Source organism: Tachysurus vachellii, chromosome 14 (assembly GCF_030014155.1).
Source record: "Tachysurus vachellii isolate PV-2020 chromosome 14, HZAU_Pvac_v1, whole genome shotgun sequence".
Taxonomy (NCBI): Eukaryota; Metazoa; Chordata; class Actinopteri; order Siluriformes; family Bagridae; genus Tachysurus; species Tachysurus vachellii.
The window spans coordinates 15652500-15670512 of NC_083473.1; the positions used below are offsets into that span (position 1 = coordinate 15652500).

An 18013-nucleotide genomic window follows, 5' to 3' on the forward strand; every position below is an offset into this window, starting at 1 on the left:
ACCCCACCCCTAGTTCATTTATGAAAAAAAAAAAAAAACGTTTGCTTCTCAATCCTCTAATATTTCATACTTCTCATATTACAAAGTCACACACGTATGAAGAATTATTAGACGCTATAGGATCAGCTTACTCTTTGGGGGCTATGTGAGGAATGGATGTGGGTGTTTTTTCAGGTGTTAACATTAATTTGATGATTTTTAAAATGGAACATAATATCTCAGTGATTTGTTGATCTTTGTCAACTGTTTACTGATGTTATTTATTATTACAAAGCAATACATTTATTTTAATATATAATACAAACCATTTTTTTAAAATGTGTAACTATTTTTTAACTAAATTTTTACCGGTGTGCCAGAAAGTTTGATGATTCAATCTGTGAAGAACCGAAGTGGTTCCAAACGTATACATTTATTATACACTACTGTATGGATTGTCACATCGGTATTATCACTGATTTTCTCCATTATCAAATGCGACATGCATCCTGTCGTCTCCTCTTTGCTTTTTACTCCCTGGATTGACAAGTATAAATCAACCCTCAGTGCAATATAATCCCTTTTTACCACAGAGCCCTGCAGCTCCTTTTGCTGCTCACACACTCTCACCCTTCTACGTTCTCAGGTGTTCAGGTGTGTCTTTACATGCTTCAACCTTTACAGTGATTGCTTCACAATCCATTACTGCCTGCTGTGTGGACATGGAGGCAAAAATTCTTAGACACTGAATGGCTTGAATGAACATCATTACATTTCTGCACAGGATTTGTTCTATTTTATATGTAAGTGTTATTGTATGTTTTAAAGTGTCATTGTTTTAAAGATACTTCATAGCTTGATATTGATTGTAGTTATCTAAAATGTGATACTGCACATTACAATTTCTCCATATAATAATTCATTTGTTGTAATTATTTTCTGTTAAACTTAAGTAAAGTAATTACTAAACATTTACATTCTCACTTTGTCTGTTCAATAATATTGCAGGTTTTGTGGCATCACATCCTCTGGGAAGTTACACATGTTAAATCTCCACTTGTACTTGGTTTTACTACAATTACAGAATAAGACTACTGGAACATGACTTATTTCTATTTTGTGAGAATGTGATCTTTAAAGATTTGACATGTTAAGGCATCGTCTTTCTTTATAGACTTGCATACTTATAGCTAGCACCACAACTATCATCACGTGTTTTTAAAATTATTAGAAGGAAGAAGAACGGTCCAATTGCTGTGCTGTATTTTACTAGCATATTTTGTGCGCAGTGTTAGGCTTCTATTCATATGTCTGGAAGTTTACACTGGAAACAAGTTTTTCTATGGAATAAAGTATATTAAATTACCCATCGTCTCACAGTACTACGTTGATTCATTCAATTTCTACCCTTGCAGAATTTCTAGAAGGTCTAAAATGAATTGACCCATTTATGTTGAACAATTTAAATTCCAGGCACGTCAGTATATGTAGAAAATGTATTATCCCTTTGAGCTGAAGGCTGCTGCAGCTTTTTCTCTGAGGAACTCTTAGGACTGTACATGTTGAGATTGAATGGCTTGAGGCATTGCAGGCAGTCAGAGCTTAATGAAGTGCATCTGCTGGAATTTTTGTCTGTGCTTACAAATGGAACGCATTGCATAATTTTAAGGTTGTGGTAATAAGGTTAAAGTTGATCTGTTCGGTAAATTGAAATCCATTGTTGCACCCGATACAATTCCTGGTGGTGTGAATTCAAACTTTTAAATAATTTATTAACAAATATTTTCATTTTCTCTCTTTTCTTACTTCAGCCCATGATTTTCACAGCTAAAGCAACAATGTGGGAAAGTTGGATGTCTGCAGTTCTGCTCTTTTGTGAGTATACTCGGATTTGCTCTGACATTGCTGGAATTTAACAGAAAAATCATTTCAGTATGCCTCATCAGCGCAAACATGTGATCACTTGCTGAGCTAGCATCGTTATTTTTGGCTATTTTCTTGCAGGCACTTGCCCTTTTGAGATGTTTTCTAGGATTTGTTTTTATAAGTTACTTAGCAGGGTGGATTTAACTTGATTTACCCATTAGTCTTTTTAGAAAATAGCTTACCTGCATCTGTAGAGATGATTGGTTGGACAATCTGCAACTTTATCTCCTACAAAATACAAATCATGTGTTGAAAAAGAAGTAAGGCCACGGCACAGAGAGGCGTTAGCTCATATAATAAGATTTTTATTTTATCTGAAATATTTGTTCCTTTTTTTTAATTTGTAGATCTGGTGGAGCCAGCTCACCTACAGCGAGAATGTGAGGGGAGCTCGTGCCACCCCACACTAGGTGATCTTATGGTGGGCCGTGCTGCTCAACTCTCTGCTTCATCCACCTGTGGCCTAAATGGGCCCCAGAACTACTGCATTCTGGGTTACCTTGAGGTCAGTTCTAAAACACACTATTCCATAATGTTTGGAGTTTATTATATTTTATACACTGAATTGTATGTATAATTAAACTAGCTGCTCACTGAACTGCTTGATAAGATGAACTGAAGAATGAACAGAGAATCCTTATTTAAGTACCTCTTGCAATTATACTTTCTCAATTCTACAAAAAGAAAACTCTTCAGAAGTGATTCCTTTAAATGGCAATCTTGTGCCCTGAGGAAATAGCTTTTATTGCAGTACAGCACAGTGTCATATTTCCCAGCTGAGAGCCAGGCATTTTACTATATGTAGCAGTCAGTGGTTATAGTAAATGTATGTTTGCCATGACAAATTTTCTAGAATCAAAACCCAACGCAAATCTGGCTGTCAGCAAGCAGCAGACAGTTTGAAATTGATGTAGACTGAAAGCAATGTGGCCAACCCTGTGCATGCATGCTACAGGCATGTTCAGATCTGCCAGTGTGATAGGGCTGTCCTCTCCTTAAAGACAAATTTATCCCTCTTTTTATCCCATCCTCCTTTAAGCTAAAGGCATAGTATTTCTATGTCTGTGTGAAGTTTATGCTCTTCACAGGTGAATTGGCTACAAGAAAATGCTCCTGTGTGTGTGTGTGTGTGCTTCCTTGGTGTCCTATCCAGGGTCAAGATCAAAAGATCTTGTTTACACAAAACTAAGTAGAATTGAAAAACTATCGTCCTCTAGTTGTCCTTTTGACGCAACGAGTATCTTTTCATACTTCATCAAACATCATGTTTTCTATAGGATGAACAGAAATGCTTTACCTGTGACTCAAGGAGCCCCTACAATCGATACAACAATCGTAATAGCCATCGAATAGAAAATATCATAACCACCTTTGAGCCAGAGCGTAAGATGAAATGGTGGCAGTCTGTAAACGGTGAGTTCTCCCAGAATTTACCCACTGTATGAATCGAAAACAACACACACACACACACACACACACACACACACACACACACACACACACAAACTAAACCTAAAATTAATCTTAGAACCCACAATCATCAATAGTATGAAATATTAATGGCTGATTAATCCATCTGCTATGTATTAACACTTAACTCTATCTTATACTTCAGGTGTGCATCAAGTCAGCATTCAACTAGACTTGGAGACTGTGTTTCAGTTTAGCCATTTAGTTATGACATTCAAGGTACCTTCATTGTTTTGTTTTTTGTTGTTTTTAGTGTTGGTTGTGGAGGGGTGGTGTAATTAATGTGTTTTAACTAACACCATCATTCACTGGCCCATCAATATACAGAGTTTCAGACCTGCTGCAATGCTGGTAGAGAAGTCAAAGGATTTTGGTCATACTTGGAAGGTTTTGAGGTATTTCTCTGCAGACTGTGCTAGCGACTTCCCCAGAATCTCAGCAGGACCAGCAGAAACTATAGATGACCTCATCTGTGACAGCCGCTACTCTGGAGCCGAGCCTTCTACTGATGGCGAGGTATAACCTCTTTCAAAATTTGTCCTTTTCATCAAATGTTTAGCACTGTATAATGTCTGTTCTTAATACTGCAAATCCCTTATAGGTGGTGTTAAAAGCTTTGGACCCCCACTTTCATATTGAAAATCCATTTGACCCTACCATTCAAGGTAAAAGAAGTTTACATTTAAGTTTTTTCGTATCCGAAAGCTGTGAATTGATGTTGCACATTACTAGCTTGTATAATATATTAAGATACAACTCTTTGAATTATTTATGTGATAGAAATACATTAACTACAAATGCATTTCAACCTAAAGGCTAAAGGAAGTGAATAAATTATTGAAACAACAGTTCCTGTAAAATATATGTGCTATATAAACAAATGTAAATTCCACACAGAAGATGAGTAGCATAATGTTTTTTTTTTTGCTGTTAGAACTCATCACCATGACTAATCTGCGAGTGAACTTTACACGTTTACTCACACTGGGTGATGACTTGTTGGGGCGGAAGAGGAGGAACCCACAGAACAAATACTACTATGCCCTCTATGAGATGGTGGTCAGAGGGAGTTGCTTCTGCAATGGCCATGCCAGCCAGTGTATGCCAGTTTATAACCCACGTGGAGATACCTTCAATGAAGCTGGCATGGTGAGCATGTCACTAGTTTATGAATTTCAATAGATAAGCGAGCGTTTTCTGGATTCGTTAAACTATTTTATTTTAAATATAAAATTTTAAATTTTAAATATATGCTACACTTGGCCTGTTAGAGATATGCAGGAAAATGCTTTTTAGGCACTGAAAATAAGTGTGGAAGAATAGCTATAAATAGAATGGTGAGAAATCTCATACCTCTTTACTGTATTGCTTTGACACACTCATTCAGTGTGGTAGTATGTACTATCAGCTCTAACTGAGGCTTTTTGTTCCCAGGTTCATGGGCAATGTGTGTGTCAACATAACACTATGGGGAGCAACTGTGAGAAGTGCCAGGACTTTTACAATGATGCCCCCTGGAGGCCAGCTGGAAGCATTGACCCACATGTCTGCAGAAGTAAAGTCAATGCTCGAACAACAACATTACTAATAATAGCTCCAATAGTCATAGTTGCTGGCTCTGTAAGAAAAGGGAAGCCCTAGGGATAGACAGGGACGATAAAAACATGGTAGAAAGTAAATAATGCTGCACTTTTCCACATGTTGTTACAGAGTGCAACTGCAATGGCCACTCTGAGCGATGTCACTTTGACCTACAGCGCTACATAAGCACTGGGCAGGTCAGTGGAGGTGTGTGTGACGACTGCAGAAACAACCGCATGGGCGCTCAGTGTGATCTGTGCAAGTCACACTACTACAAGGACCCTCTGCGCTCTCTAAATGACCCTTATTCTTGCATACGTGAGTGTTTTTATGGGGAGAATGCATCAAGAGTTTAATGTTATCATTTAGGTATAGGTGAGGAGAAATTATTATATCTTACTAAACTTTATTCTGTTTCTCTCTAGCTTGTGTCTGCAACTCTGCAGGGTCTGTGGATGGTGGGTTGTGTGATCCAGTGAGTGGTCAGTGTGTGTGTAAGCAGAATGTAGAGGGAGAGCGCTGTGATCGGTGCAAGACTGGATTCTATAGACTCAGCCAGGAAGACCCTGGAGGCTGCCAGAGTAAGAAGACCTCTGCTGCTTTTTCCTACACTGCAACAAAAAGACAGAAAAAAGATAGCAAGTGAAAATGTCTTGAATATAGTCAAATATTTCTATTATTTCCTATTATAAAATTATAATAAAACAATTATATGATTATAAAAATAATTCTTGACATTTGTACTGATTCTAAGCTTTATAATCTTCTCATAAGCTTGAATAATCTTCAATTAAACTTATTCATTCATTTATTTATTTGTTTGTTTGTTTGTTTGTTTGTTTAAAGCATATATTTCTACAAATAATTCAAATCATCCTGAAATGTCTAAACGAATCAGCAGCATAAATGTAGCTTTGATTTATAAAAATCTCAGTAGAAATATTAAGCAATAAATTTGCCCATATTCAAAAAATTTCCACTTGCTTTTCACCTTTAAATATCAGATATAAATGTTAGTAAAGACAGTATTTTTAGCAGAATTGTTACCACCTAAATGCTTTCATAGTTTTGGATCCATAAATACTTTAATTTGCAGACTGAATTACATCAAGGAATAAAATTCCGTATGATTTGTCTATTTATGCTCTTGTCGACATGATCAGGATGTATGTGTAACTTCTTGGGCACTATAAGCACCTCCCCATGTGACCAGAACACAGGCCAGTGCATTTGTGACCACTTTGCTCATGGACCAGAGTGTGACCAGTGTGTGGTGAGTCCCACAATATCCATTATTCCTTCCTACAAAATGCATCAAAATGGATAAAGATTACTTCCATAGAACATTTTGTTCATATTTTGTTCTTTTGCTTTTTTAAGCCAGGATACTGGGGACTAGGAAATACAGTCTATGATTGTCAACCTTGTGACTGTGACATAGGAGGAGCCTTCAGTACTCTGTATGCCAGCGGACAACTAGACACTTCTCACTTTTTTTATCCTCTGAAAAAAAAAAAAACAGCACCACAAGTATGCATGTTTAGATTAATTTATTTGTACTTATTGTAGGTGTTCTTCAGAGAATGGCCAGTGTCAGTGCAGAGCCAATATGGTGGGACCTCGCTGTAGTGAACCTGCTCCTGGTTACTTCCTGGCCCCTCTTGATTTCTATCTCTATGAGGCTGAAAAGGCTGCTCCTCTTGACACCAAGTGCTCCTCTGACCTGGTGGGTCACCAAAATTAAACCGCCTGAACTTCTACAGTTATACTATGAATGACCTATTTTCTCAAATCTGTTACTGCCTCTAAACTTTTGTTTTAAGTTTAATATGTAGGGCTCACATAAAAAATATAGCAGGATTTCATACTTTATGATTGAGAAGAATAACAAAAATTTTACTTATTTTTTTAGGTAGAACCTAATACACCCCTGTATCCTGCTACATCTCCTCCACCACGATATTGTCCCCCAGGAACCATAGCTCCTGAGCCTACACCACTACCTTATTACCGACCTGAGCCTACAGTACCGAAGCCTTATGACCCCAACCCACCTGATCCTAATACATATGAGAATACTTGGCCTCCTACAGCATATCAAACTTTCCCTCCTGCTGTCACTCTGCCTAGCTGTCTGAACTACTTCAAAAGCAAAGGCTATGATGTTGAGTTCAGGGATGGGAGACTTGTAGTGGTTAAGCGTGAAAGCCGCCGAAAACGAAGACAAGGCCAGGTACAGTCAGACGTAGAGTCAGACTAATAAACCATACTGACAAAACTGGCTTGCTGTTTGAGTATAAAATTGTTGTTTGGTCCTCCAGAGCACCATTCCCCTGCAGCCAGGATCCCTCCATCAGGTCATCCTACGGCCACATACCCCAGATAAACCTATCACTTGGACTGGACCAGGAGTTGTGCGGGTTCAAGATGGAGCAGGACTCCGATTTATTGTCACCAACATCCCTTTAACTCTTAACTATCATCTTGTTATTCGCTATGAGGCACAGGTTTGCATATTTTTGTATATACAGTATATTGTATACACAATATACAAAAATGTAATTGTGGCATAATTAGAATCATTATAATAATTCACTGTGTTATTTCACTTGTACTAATTAGAATGTGTGTTTTTTTTAACTGTAGTCCACAGATGATTGGACAGCCATTGTAAAAATTGTGCCATTAGGATCTATTTATGAAAATTGTCCATATGATCCATCTGAGAAAACCTTTGCGCTTCCTAGCACCAGAAGGTGAGCTGATCCTTGTGATCGCTGGAACAATGTAAAATATTTTGTGTGAAACATTAGAGATTCATTTGCTTTCCATTTTAAGCCAGGGTGTCAAGTTTAATCCATAGTTAAGACTGGTTTTCATTTCTAGCCAAACAGGAGCCACAATTGGAATGGCAAACACGAACTAATTAAATAGATGGAATCGATCAATAGATGGCTTAATGAGTCAGAATAATAAACCTGAGTTAATCAGTACACCATTTACAGCTAATGTTTCTTATAGAAGTTTACTGTTGCTGTGTTATTGCTCTTATACATTTTTTATGATATTCTATGATGTTTCATTACATGTAGGACGGCCATCTTGGATCCTTCTGTGTGCCTCAACTCTGGCGTCAGGTACTATGTGGATATCACATTTGAAAATCCTGACCCTTACTGCAGCTCACATATTCTAATAGATACAGTAAGCTGTTTTATTTCCTATTTCCACCACCATGGATTAAACATTCACAAAATTAATTAAAATAAAGGATTGAAACCCTTATTTTTTTGTACTTGAAATATAATCCTTAGATGGGACTTATTCCAAAGATGGAGTCTTTGCCAAATTTCTGCTCTGATGCATCCCTGGCTCAATACCAGCAGTATCGCTGTGTGGAGTTCGGTGCACAGGCAGGAGAAAATACTCTGCCTGAGGTGTGTGAAAAACTGGTTGCCAGCATGTCAGCATACATCCATAATGGTGCAATTCGTGAGTATCCTACCAATATATGTCATAGAAACATAGCGACATAGAAATAATACAGTACTGTTCATGTAAAGACAATAAACTCGCTGAACAGGACAGAACTGCTATAAGAAGTGTGCTGTCAACTTTATATGAAAATGGTTGACAGCACACAAATTTGGTACTCTTTAAAAGTTTTGGGTCACCATTAATAATAATCTGTGTGTGCTTTCCTCCAGCATGTAGATGTAATCCTGAGGGGTCATTCAGCTTATCCTGCAGTAAATTTACAGGACAATGTGACTGCAAACCCAACGTGATTGGCCGCTGCTGCGACACCTGCACCCCTTTGACCTATGGGTTTGGACAAAATGGATGCTCACGTAAGTAGTACACATTTAAAAAATGTAGACATATACGATTTACAGGCAAGTGTCGATGCATAACTGTTGTTTGTACAGAAATCTTAATAACATGATGCTGATTTAACATCAACTCCAATGAGTGGTTGGTGAATACGACCCATATGACTTCTCCTTCTTTCCCAGCATGTAACTGCGAGCCATCGGGCTCTAAAGCTGAGTTCTGTGATCATAAAACTGGACAGTGCCAATGCCATAATGGAATCACAGGCCAACGATGTGATAGATGCATTACCGGATATTATGGGTTTCCTAACTGCAGACGTTGCCAGTGTAATGGGCTGTCTGACCTCTGTGACCAGATTACTGGAGTCTGTCTAAACTGCAGGGGGCATTCAACTGGTCCCCACTGTGAAAGGTATGAGTCCTGATAAAATAACAAAATAAAATTCAAAAGATTTGAAAACAGTCAGTAAAAAATTTTTACAAAAGTGACAGTTGTTTGAAGCTGAAGTGATCTTTATAATTTTGAGCGTGTGTTCTCTGGTGTCTGGCAGGTGTGATGAAGGTTACTTTGGAGACCCTGTTGTAAGAGAAACCTGCCAGCCATGCCTGTGTCCAGACGTGAAAGGCAGTGGTCGTTTCTTTGCTCATTCCTGTGGAAAGGACCCAAATTCTCTAACCCCAAACTGTCAATGCAAAACTGGGCATCAAGGTCTGAGCTGTCATTGATTTACACACACTGCTTCAATGAAGCAATATACAATGTCTCACTGACGTTAACACCTTAATGTTAGTTCACTAGTTACATTATATCGTAAATAAAGCTGCAGCTTGATGAGTTGTCATATGTAATGTATGACAAACCTATACATGTGCAATAAACTTAGTATAACTAAAAGTGCTGAGTCTTTTTTCTTCTTTTACAGGCCCACACTGTGATAAGTGTGCACCTGGTTACTACGGTAACCTGCTATTGCCGGGCTCTAGATGCAAAGAGTGTCCCTGCAACAACAACATCGATCCCAATGATGGCGAGGCATGTGATGCTTTAACTGGCAATTGTCTCCGCTGCTTGCATAACACCTTTGGGCCTCAGTGCCAGACCTGTAAACGAGGATACTACGGCAATGCACTGCTCCAGGACTGCAGAGGTATGCAGGGCAATTATATTTCAGATTGCAAGTTTTATTTGTGCTACGTTCACATTCATTAATTAGAATTATGCGGAAAAATGAGTGCAGTGCTTAAAGAAACTTCTTTTAAAGAAAATATGACATGATTAACAATTGCTTAATGTTAAAATTCTATAAAATGACTAAATTCCCAGCATCTCCCAGCCTCCACTGTTGGGCTCTTCAGTAATAATAATAATAATAATAATAATAATAATAATAATAATAACAGCATTTTGTTTGTAAGAGTATTTCTATACACACAAGAACACTGAATAAAAATATAAATAGTTGACAAGAAGAAAGAATAAAAAAAAAAAGATCTTTATTTAACTATGGGATAAATGTAATAAGCAAATGTAAAGCCGGTATATTAAGATGAGTGGGAAAGAAAGTGGAAAAGAAAAATGAAAAAAATTAATTTAGTTTTAAAACATGAGAAACAGGGTAATGGAGGTCTAAGAATGGAAACACATATAAAAAGCCACAATCGCTTAAAGGACAAAGAGTAGACTATGTAGCCACAAGTATTTTGTACTGAAATCAAAAATTTAACAGGGAGCCACTCTAAACTTTTACATACTGTTCTGATGTGTTTCCATGTTCTGCTGTGTTTAGGAACTGTAGCATCTACGTGAAATAATAATAAGGAGTATTCTTGGAGCTGAGCTGCATGGCGCATGCTCAAGTAGTTTGCCAAGAAAAGGCTAGTTAAAATATAGATCAGTAATTACTAAGCTCCTTAGGGACATTTACTGGCTTTTCAGGGTCTGCATTGATTGCAAGCCAGTTGACTCTGGGGTGAACAAAGCCAGAAATAAGAGAGCCTGATTTATGAGTGAACAAATTGAAGGAGGTTATAGGCAAGTGGTAGCTTTGGATGACTTTTGGAGAAATCTCCTACAGAGGCTTAAACGTTAACAATCAACAGCTCAGTAGAATAAATATAAGATAAATATAAGTTGGCCTGGATAAGGGTGTCTGCCAAATGGTGAAAATGTTAGAAATATCTGTTAACATGGGAGATATGACAGATTTATGAGAATGTAAAAAGATCTTTTCTTTCGTTATTATTATTATTATTATTATTATTATTATTATTATTATTATTGCTGCTGTTGTTATTATTATTATTATTATTTTTTTTTTTTATTATTATTATTTTTTTTATTATTATTATTATTGGAGAAATAGAAATATATAGCAGGGTTCTGGTGATGGAGTCAGAGGATAAAAAACCATGAGCAAATTGTAGCAGTTTATTAAAGATAAATGAGCTCTGGGCTTTCCCTGGCCATTGTCTTGGATTTTTTAATGCCTTCTTGAAATGTAGAAAAGAATCTTTGCAGACAAGCTTGTGCACTGTCAGGCCTGGCTTTCTACTGAGACATTGTAATTAGTGACCAGTGTGTTTTATAAGGCAGCGCTCTTTCTAAGCGGAGCCTGCTAATTAATGGTAGGAAAAAGAATATAATGATATAGGGGTGCCTCTGTGGATAAAGGGGAGAATACATAAATAAAACAGTGGAGTTGTATGATCAGAGATACCAAAAGTTGTGGATTAAATTAAAATTTCCTAAGATCAGTACAGCAGGGTAGAGAGAAAAACACTCTCTATATTCTACACATTTGAATATGAAATATTAAAGGCTGTTTGTCTTTGCATTTATTTCGTTGTTTGTGTGTACAGAATGCTCATGTGACCAACGGGGCACAGACATGACTAAATGCTTACTTGGCAGCTCCTGCATATGTGATGAGGTGTCTGGGCAATGCCCATGCCGTCATGGAGTGGCAGGCATTCGGTGTGATCGTTGTGAGGATGGATACTGGAATCTGAGTGGACAGTCTGGGTGTCAGCCCTGTAACTGTCACACGAGCCACTCTTTAAGCAATCTGTGTGACAAGGTGACCCTCTTTAGACATATTCATGTTGTTGTTCAATACACACTGAAGTATACAGACATGTTCACCCTCTTTCTTTAAATCCAGGTTACTGGCCAGTGCCCTTGTGAAGCAGGGTATGGTGGGATACAGTGCCAGGAGTGTGCAGCTAATCATTTTGGAAACGCTGACATTCAATGCATATGTATGTGGCCTAAACCTAGAGACACTGTTTCAGTGTCATTTTAATGAATGTCTTTTGTTATTCATTGAATTGACTGATTTCTCTATTGCATCTTTCTCCAAATCACTTCTCTAGCTTGCGACTGTGACATGCAGGGCTCTGTCTTCCCAGGCTGTGATCCTGACACAGGTGAGTGTCTGTGTCGGCCTGGAGTGAGTGGCAATTTCTGTGAAATGTGTGCTCCAGGGTTTGATCCGGTCTTCCCTGCCTGCGAGCCCTGCCACCCTTGTTACCATTTATGGGGGGAAAATGTGACAGACATTTCAAAGGCTATGGAAAACATGCAGTCTCTGATTTCCAAATATGGAGGAAATCTGTTACCAAGTGACAAGCGACACCAGGAAAAGATACAAAAGTTGAATGAGTCCTTCATGAGCCTGGTTAGCATGCTAGGCTCTGACCAGGTTAATTTGGGGAGCCTACAGAATTTCCTGAATCAAATAAGGTGCATTTAGAAAATAATTTTCCATTTTTTGAATAACTTTGCTGTCATTTAAATTATGCAAAAAATACTTTTAATATTATATATATATTTAGCAATATGAATGTGGAAAGGTTATTCTAATCTTTGTCATTTATATATCAGGAACTTAGCAGAAACCACAGATCCAAACATTATTATTATCGATCCAACTAAGCTGCTGGAAACTGAAATTGATAACATTTATCATGAGTTCAAGAAGTTACTGGATGATCTGCATAAGAAAATGAAAGACGCTCACAAAACAGATTTAAAAGAGATAAATGGTAAGTGTGCATAAATTCTTAAAGCTACACCCCATGTGAAAGGCATTGAAGAACATGATGTGAGCATTTTTCTTACAGACACACTGGAGAAGATCCGTAAGCTCCATGCTGACTTACAGAAAGATGAAGAAAGGGTGAAGAAGGCAAGAAATAAGATAGACACTTCCAGGCAGATCCGACAGGACACAAAAAAAGAGCTGGCCAAATGCCAGCTGAGGCCTTTGGATGTACTGGAGAAGAAGGTCAAAGGGCTCAGTGTGGCCAAACTTAATGAGGAGGTGAGATAAAGGAACTCTTACTGACTCGGTTAATAGACATCGTATGTCTGCAGACCATCAAAGGGTTATCAAGTGGAAATCTTTTTTTTTTATCACAATCATGCTAATTTTTCTACGTAATACATTTCATTTACTGCAAATGTTCAGGCACATAACATCTTTTTTATTTGTCTCACCTCATATATCTCCATCCCATTTATCAGCAATAATATAACTATTCTGTGTTTGTCTTGATAGCATAACTTTGTAAATGTGTACAAATAAGAGCTATAGATCATGTAACAGAGAACAGAAATAGGTCATTTATTCATTAACTCATTATCAACAGAATGATAACATGTGCATATGACAATAAAAATATTGAATCTTGAATCTATGAGAAAACAACTGAATAATAGTCAATGAATTCAAATGTGTCACCTGTCACTTACTACCAATAACACTAATGATTGATATAGTATTGGTGGGTTTTTGGTGCTGCTGGTAGTCTTGCCACCACCCAGCTCCAGGGTTCACCATTTGATCCTGAGCAAAGTCTGTGTGGAGTTTTACATGATCTCCACTTCACCACATGGTTTCCCATCTGTTTCTCTAGTTTCTCACATCCAGTTGGTGAATTTGCGACACTAAATTGCCCCTAGGTGTGACTTGAGTGTGTAAAACTGTGTGCAAATAGACCTGGATGGACTAAAGCTTCCCTGTCTTGACCACAGGCTCTCTCTGGCATGGTTAATAAAAATGAATGAATAAACTAATCCCAGATTTGTGATATTAACATATGGAAAAATAACTAACATCCTGCATTTGTCTAACCTGACATGTTTGTTGATGTGCTGTAGATTTGTGGAGCACCAGGTGATGCAGAGTGTGAAAAGGCTGTGTGTGGTGGTGCTCTGTGTGGAAAGTGTGGCGGGCCATCTTGTACAGGAAGTTTACCTATCGCACTCAACGCCACAGACACAGCAATGAAGATCAAAGCAGGCATTCAAAGTCTGCTCCAAAATCTCACAGAGGCAGAAACAAAGGCACGATAAAGCACACCACACATATGTGCGATATTTCAGAACATTTTGCCAGCTGTGTCGTGATTATCCAGGTTTACATATTTACAGCTGTTACTAAGTGTTATATAGCGACTGACATACTTATCTGTTATATTTAATGTTCCTATAACAAATGTGTTGTGTTTGGCTTCTGTTTTTAGATAAAAGACATCAAAAATCTGAATAAAGATGTGAAAACCAAGGCACAGAACATGATGAATAAAATTGACAAGACTAAGAGCAACTATGAAAAGGCCAAGAATGACACTAAAAAACTTATAGAGAGTGTCAGGGAATACCTCAGTGGTAAGATATATTTATTCACAAACATCTTTCCATTCATTACAGTCTTGACAATAAGTTATTTATTTTTTAGATTCACACCATGTTAAAACTTAGACTTAGTGTAGCTTGATAATTAATTCTTTTATCATGATATGCATAAAAAAAAACCCTGATTTCTATACTGCTCTATACTCTGTTCTGTACTCTATAATATATGTTGTAGCAGAGTCAATGGAACCGGAAGACATTGACAAGGTAGCATCTGCCGTTTTGGCTATTAAGCTTCCAAGATCTCCAGATGAGATCAAGAGGATGATTCAGGATATTCAGAAGATGATGGAGAACTTCACACACATTACAGAAGACCTAAAGGACTTGGAGGATCAGGCCAAATTAGCCAGAGACTTGAAAAATAAAGCTGATGAAATCCTGTAAATGAATCACAATCATCATCACCACCACCATCATCATCATCATGCAATAATCCAACCAGAGCAAATATCTCCCATTAGTGGGCTTTAAAAATCATCCAAATGTCTTATTCTGTAGCTCAGTACTTCTGCTCTCATTCTTATTTTTCAGAAACAGAACTAAAGAAACTGATGTCAGTGACATAGAGAAAACCCTGAATGACACTTCCCAACTCCATGAAAAGATAAAACAGAAGTTGAATGACACTGAAGACAACAGAAATGTTACTGCTGAATTACTTGACCAGGTAAATATTATACTTTATCCATTTCCTTAAGTGAAAGCTAAGATTGTTGTATTAGTTATCATTTTATTAGAGTCTTCATACGTATAATTGTCATTCCCAACAGAGTGACAAAAAACTAACAAATGCTGAAAAGAATTTAAACAAGCCTCTGACCACAAGGCTCAAAAATGAAATTGAGGCTCTGAAGAATAAAACGGAAATGAATCGTGCTCAGGCTTTGGAGGCAAAAGCTGTAGCTGATGCAGCATTATCCAACGTTACAGACGCTAACAAGGTCAGTGGCATCAGTTAACAGTTAAAACTTTACACTCTACAATCTTTCATCTTTAAATAACTGCATGGCACATGTTACATGTGAAACTTCATATTTTTCACTCAATGTAAATAGTATAAATTCTTCATTTTGATTAAAAATTAAAATTAAAGTACCAAACACACCCATTTTTAGTGTTCCTTTCACTAAAGAAACCTGAGAAAACTTTTCTAACAGCCACATTCTTCATTTCGGGGTTTACTAGCACGCTAGCATCTGATGATGCAAACTAGTTGAAAGCTAATAGTTAGCTGGAACAATAAAACTGCCATGTTAAGCTTAGACTTGTTAGAAAATTAAGTTTGAGTCATTAAATCTCACTGATTACATAGTCAGCTTATGACTATATCCAAATGTAGTGATTTAAAAATGATGTTAAGTGAAGCTTTTTGTTTTCAAATACAAGTACACACGTTCACACACTTTAGTGCAGTAACTGAACTCTGAATCTTTCCAACTCTTTGATTGAAATACACGTGTAAAAGTGGTAAGGTGGGTAAGTTGTTCTGCTATACTATTATCTTTTTCTATTTACTTTTTTAGGATCTTGAGGAAGTAGAAGACAAATTAAAAAAACTGAAAAACAACACTCAGGCTCTAAATGATACAATAACTGAGCATTTGAAGAACATAACAATGGAGGCTAAAAATATGGCAAAAGATGTTGAAGCTAAAATGAAACAAATTGAAGGTATGATAGTGTTTTAAGTAATTAATATTCAACAACAGTCAAATATAACTTCCAAATAACTAAATCTTTTGTTTAAAATATATAAATATTTCATTCTCCAATTGGTTTCAGACTTGGAGAAAAGGATTCAAAATGCAGTGCAAGATAAAATTAATAAAATGAAAGAACTGGAAGATCTGTTGGCAGAGGCGATGAGCTTGCAGGAATATATTGCTGAAAAAGTTGTCAATTATACGCAGTGCGGCACTTAAGCCTGCAGATGTCTCTGTCTTCACCTGCAACCACAAGCTATGCTATGTGTCCAGTCTTGATGACTCTAGCTCTTATCTTTGGTCTTGCTAAAAAAAAAAAAATTGCCAGAAAACAAAGATTCTTCAGTGACTGTACATGATTGGGACTTTGATTGTTATTTTGATTGACATTCCCACTGTGTGTGCTATATTAATCACACAGTTTTTGAATCAGCGCCAAAGAACAAAGCCTATATAGAAGAAAGTAAAATACATATCTGTATCACACAGATTGTAGAACATTTCAAGAACAACAGTATTTATCTAGTAATTTTAGTACTTTTTCTTTGTTACCCTTTGTTGTGTAACTACAATCACCAATAAAATTGAGGTCTACCATGTAATCAGTGTGCTGGGTTTTATGTACACATAGATTCTTTTGTTTTAATATGATAGCATCAGTAACTCTATTATCTTATCTTATCATGAATAAGAAGTCTTTGGTATTGGAACATGGTAATTGTTCAGTTTTGCATTTTTATTTTGTGTAAACAATTAGTCAGCGTAATAAGATTAGATGTAAATAACAATTAGTTGTAATGAGATTAAACCAACATTCAGCTTTTGGTGCCAGAAATGTCTGTAGATGAAGGTCCCAACGATCTCTACCTTTTGTTCTGGAGTGTGAACAATCAGAAGAAAACCATTTCTATTCAATTGCACAATCAAAGACGTTCCTGTCCCCCAACTTCATCACATTTGATCTTTGATACATTTTAGTTAAATTAGCTCAAATTTGCTGTGAAAATTTGAAAATTTAATTTCAATTCCCAATTTATAAGCGATAATAAATGTACTTATAACAATATGTGAATTATAACATACACTTTTTCATTTGTGTTTTGTGAGAATACCATTTAGACTGTGCCTTTTAGAATTGCTGAATAGGCCAGCAAAATTCCAGGAACTCAAAGTGTTTGAATTTCCTTCTTAATCTCAGGAATACTGTTGGAAATTCCATGAGCAATGCCATGTAATTTTGCCCTGAAGGCACAGATTCATTTGGTTAAATCACATTTACACATCACAGTTATTCTAAACCCGATTGAAATTTGTGGTTACAGATTTACTTTACAACCAGTTCAGGATATAGCTTAGCTCCAAAGCAAATGGACAGTTTAAAGTATTCGGGAGCTGGTAGCACAAATAAAGGTAACATAAAGAATTGGCTGATGGAAGCAATAGAACGCTATTAGAAAGGTCTTTGAATTGAGCAAGAGAATGGCAATTTAGTATCACAGTTTACAAGATTATGACCGTATACCTGCATCAGTAACTATGCTACAAACACTGTCAAACACTAAATAACGCAATATCCCCTAATTCTCCTGTAATTTAATAAGAGATAAATGCATGCTGTTAGAACTTCCAATAAATATTCTGCCTGTCAACCGATAACTGATTAAAAGAGAAACTGTTAGAGTGATGAAAATGGCTTGCTATTTCTCTTTCTCTTCTACAGGGAGATAAGATCAGTTTGTTTGCTTAATTTCCAAGTTATTACAGAAGTATAAAGTTGGGAGAAACAATTTCCTGTTTTGTGCATAAATGTTCCATCT

At 36.9% G+C, this 18013-nt stretch overlaps 1 protein-coding gene across 1 annotated transcript; it reads left to right on the forward strand.

Moving 5' to 3' along the window:
• Positions 1-643: 643 nt before the first annotated feature.
• Positions 644-16771, forward strand: lamb4 (laminin, beta 4). Its single transcript, XM_060887307.1, has 35 exons — positions 644-782; positions 1791-1854; positions 2253-2410; positions 3183-3318; positions 3521-3594; positions 3703-3891; positions 3977-4040; positions 4310-4524; positions 4810-4930; positions 5086-5274; positions 5382-5537; positions 6120-6229; positions 6337-6416; positions 6526-6682; positions 6869-7189; positions 7278-7463; positions 7603-7712; positions 8049-8160; positions 8271-8448; positions 8664-8807; positions 8973-9204; positions 9344-9501; positions 9716-9940; positions 11652-11869; positions 11954-12050; positions 12165-12534; positions 12676-12836; positions 12915-13114; positions 13954-14139; positions 14319-14463; positions 14666-14873; positions 15025-15160; positions 15264-15434; positions 16017-16164; positions 16276-16771. The coding sequence occupies exons 1-35, from the start codon at positions 738-740 to the stop codon at positions 16413-16415; spliced, it is 5604 nt and encodes a 1867-aa protein (XP_060743290.1). The 5' UTR covers positions 644-737; the 3' UTR covers positions 16416-16771.
• The last annotated feature ends 1242 nt before the right edge of the window (positions 16772-18013 follow it).

Bases quoted from the DNA above. Each gene is read 5' to 3' on its own strand.
- lamb4 (XM_060887307.1), top strand. From the start codon at position 738: ATGAACATCATTACATTTCTGCACAGGATTTGTTCTATTTTATAT. The intron at 12,051-12,164 runs GTATGTGGCCTA...TCACTTCTCTAG, and splicing joins CGCTGACATTCAATGCATAT to CTTGCGACTGTGACATGCAG. The intron at 16,165-16,275 runs GTATGATAGTGT...AATTGGTTTCAG, and splicing joins TAAAATGAAACAAATTGAAG to ACTTGGAGAAAAGGATTCAA.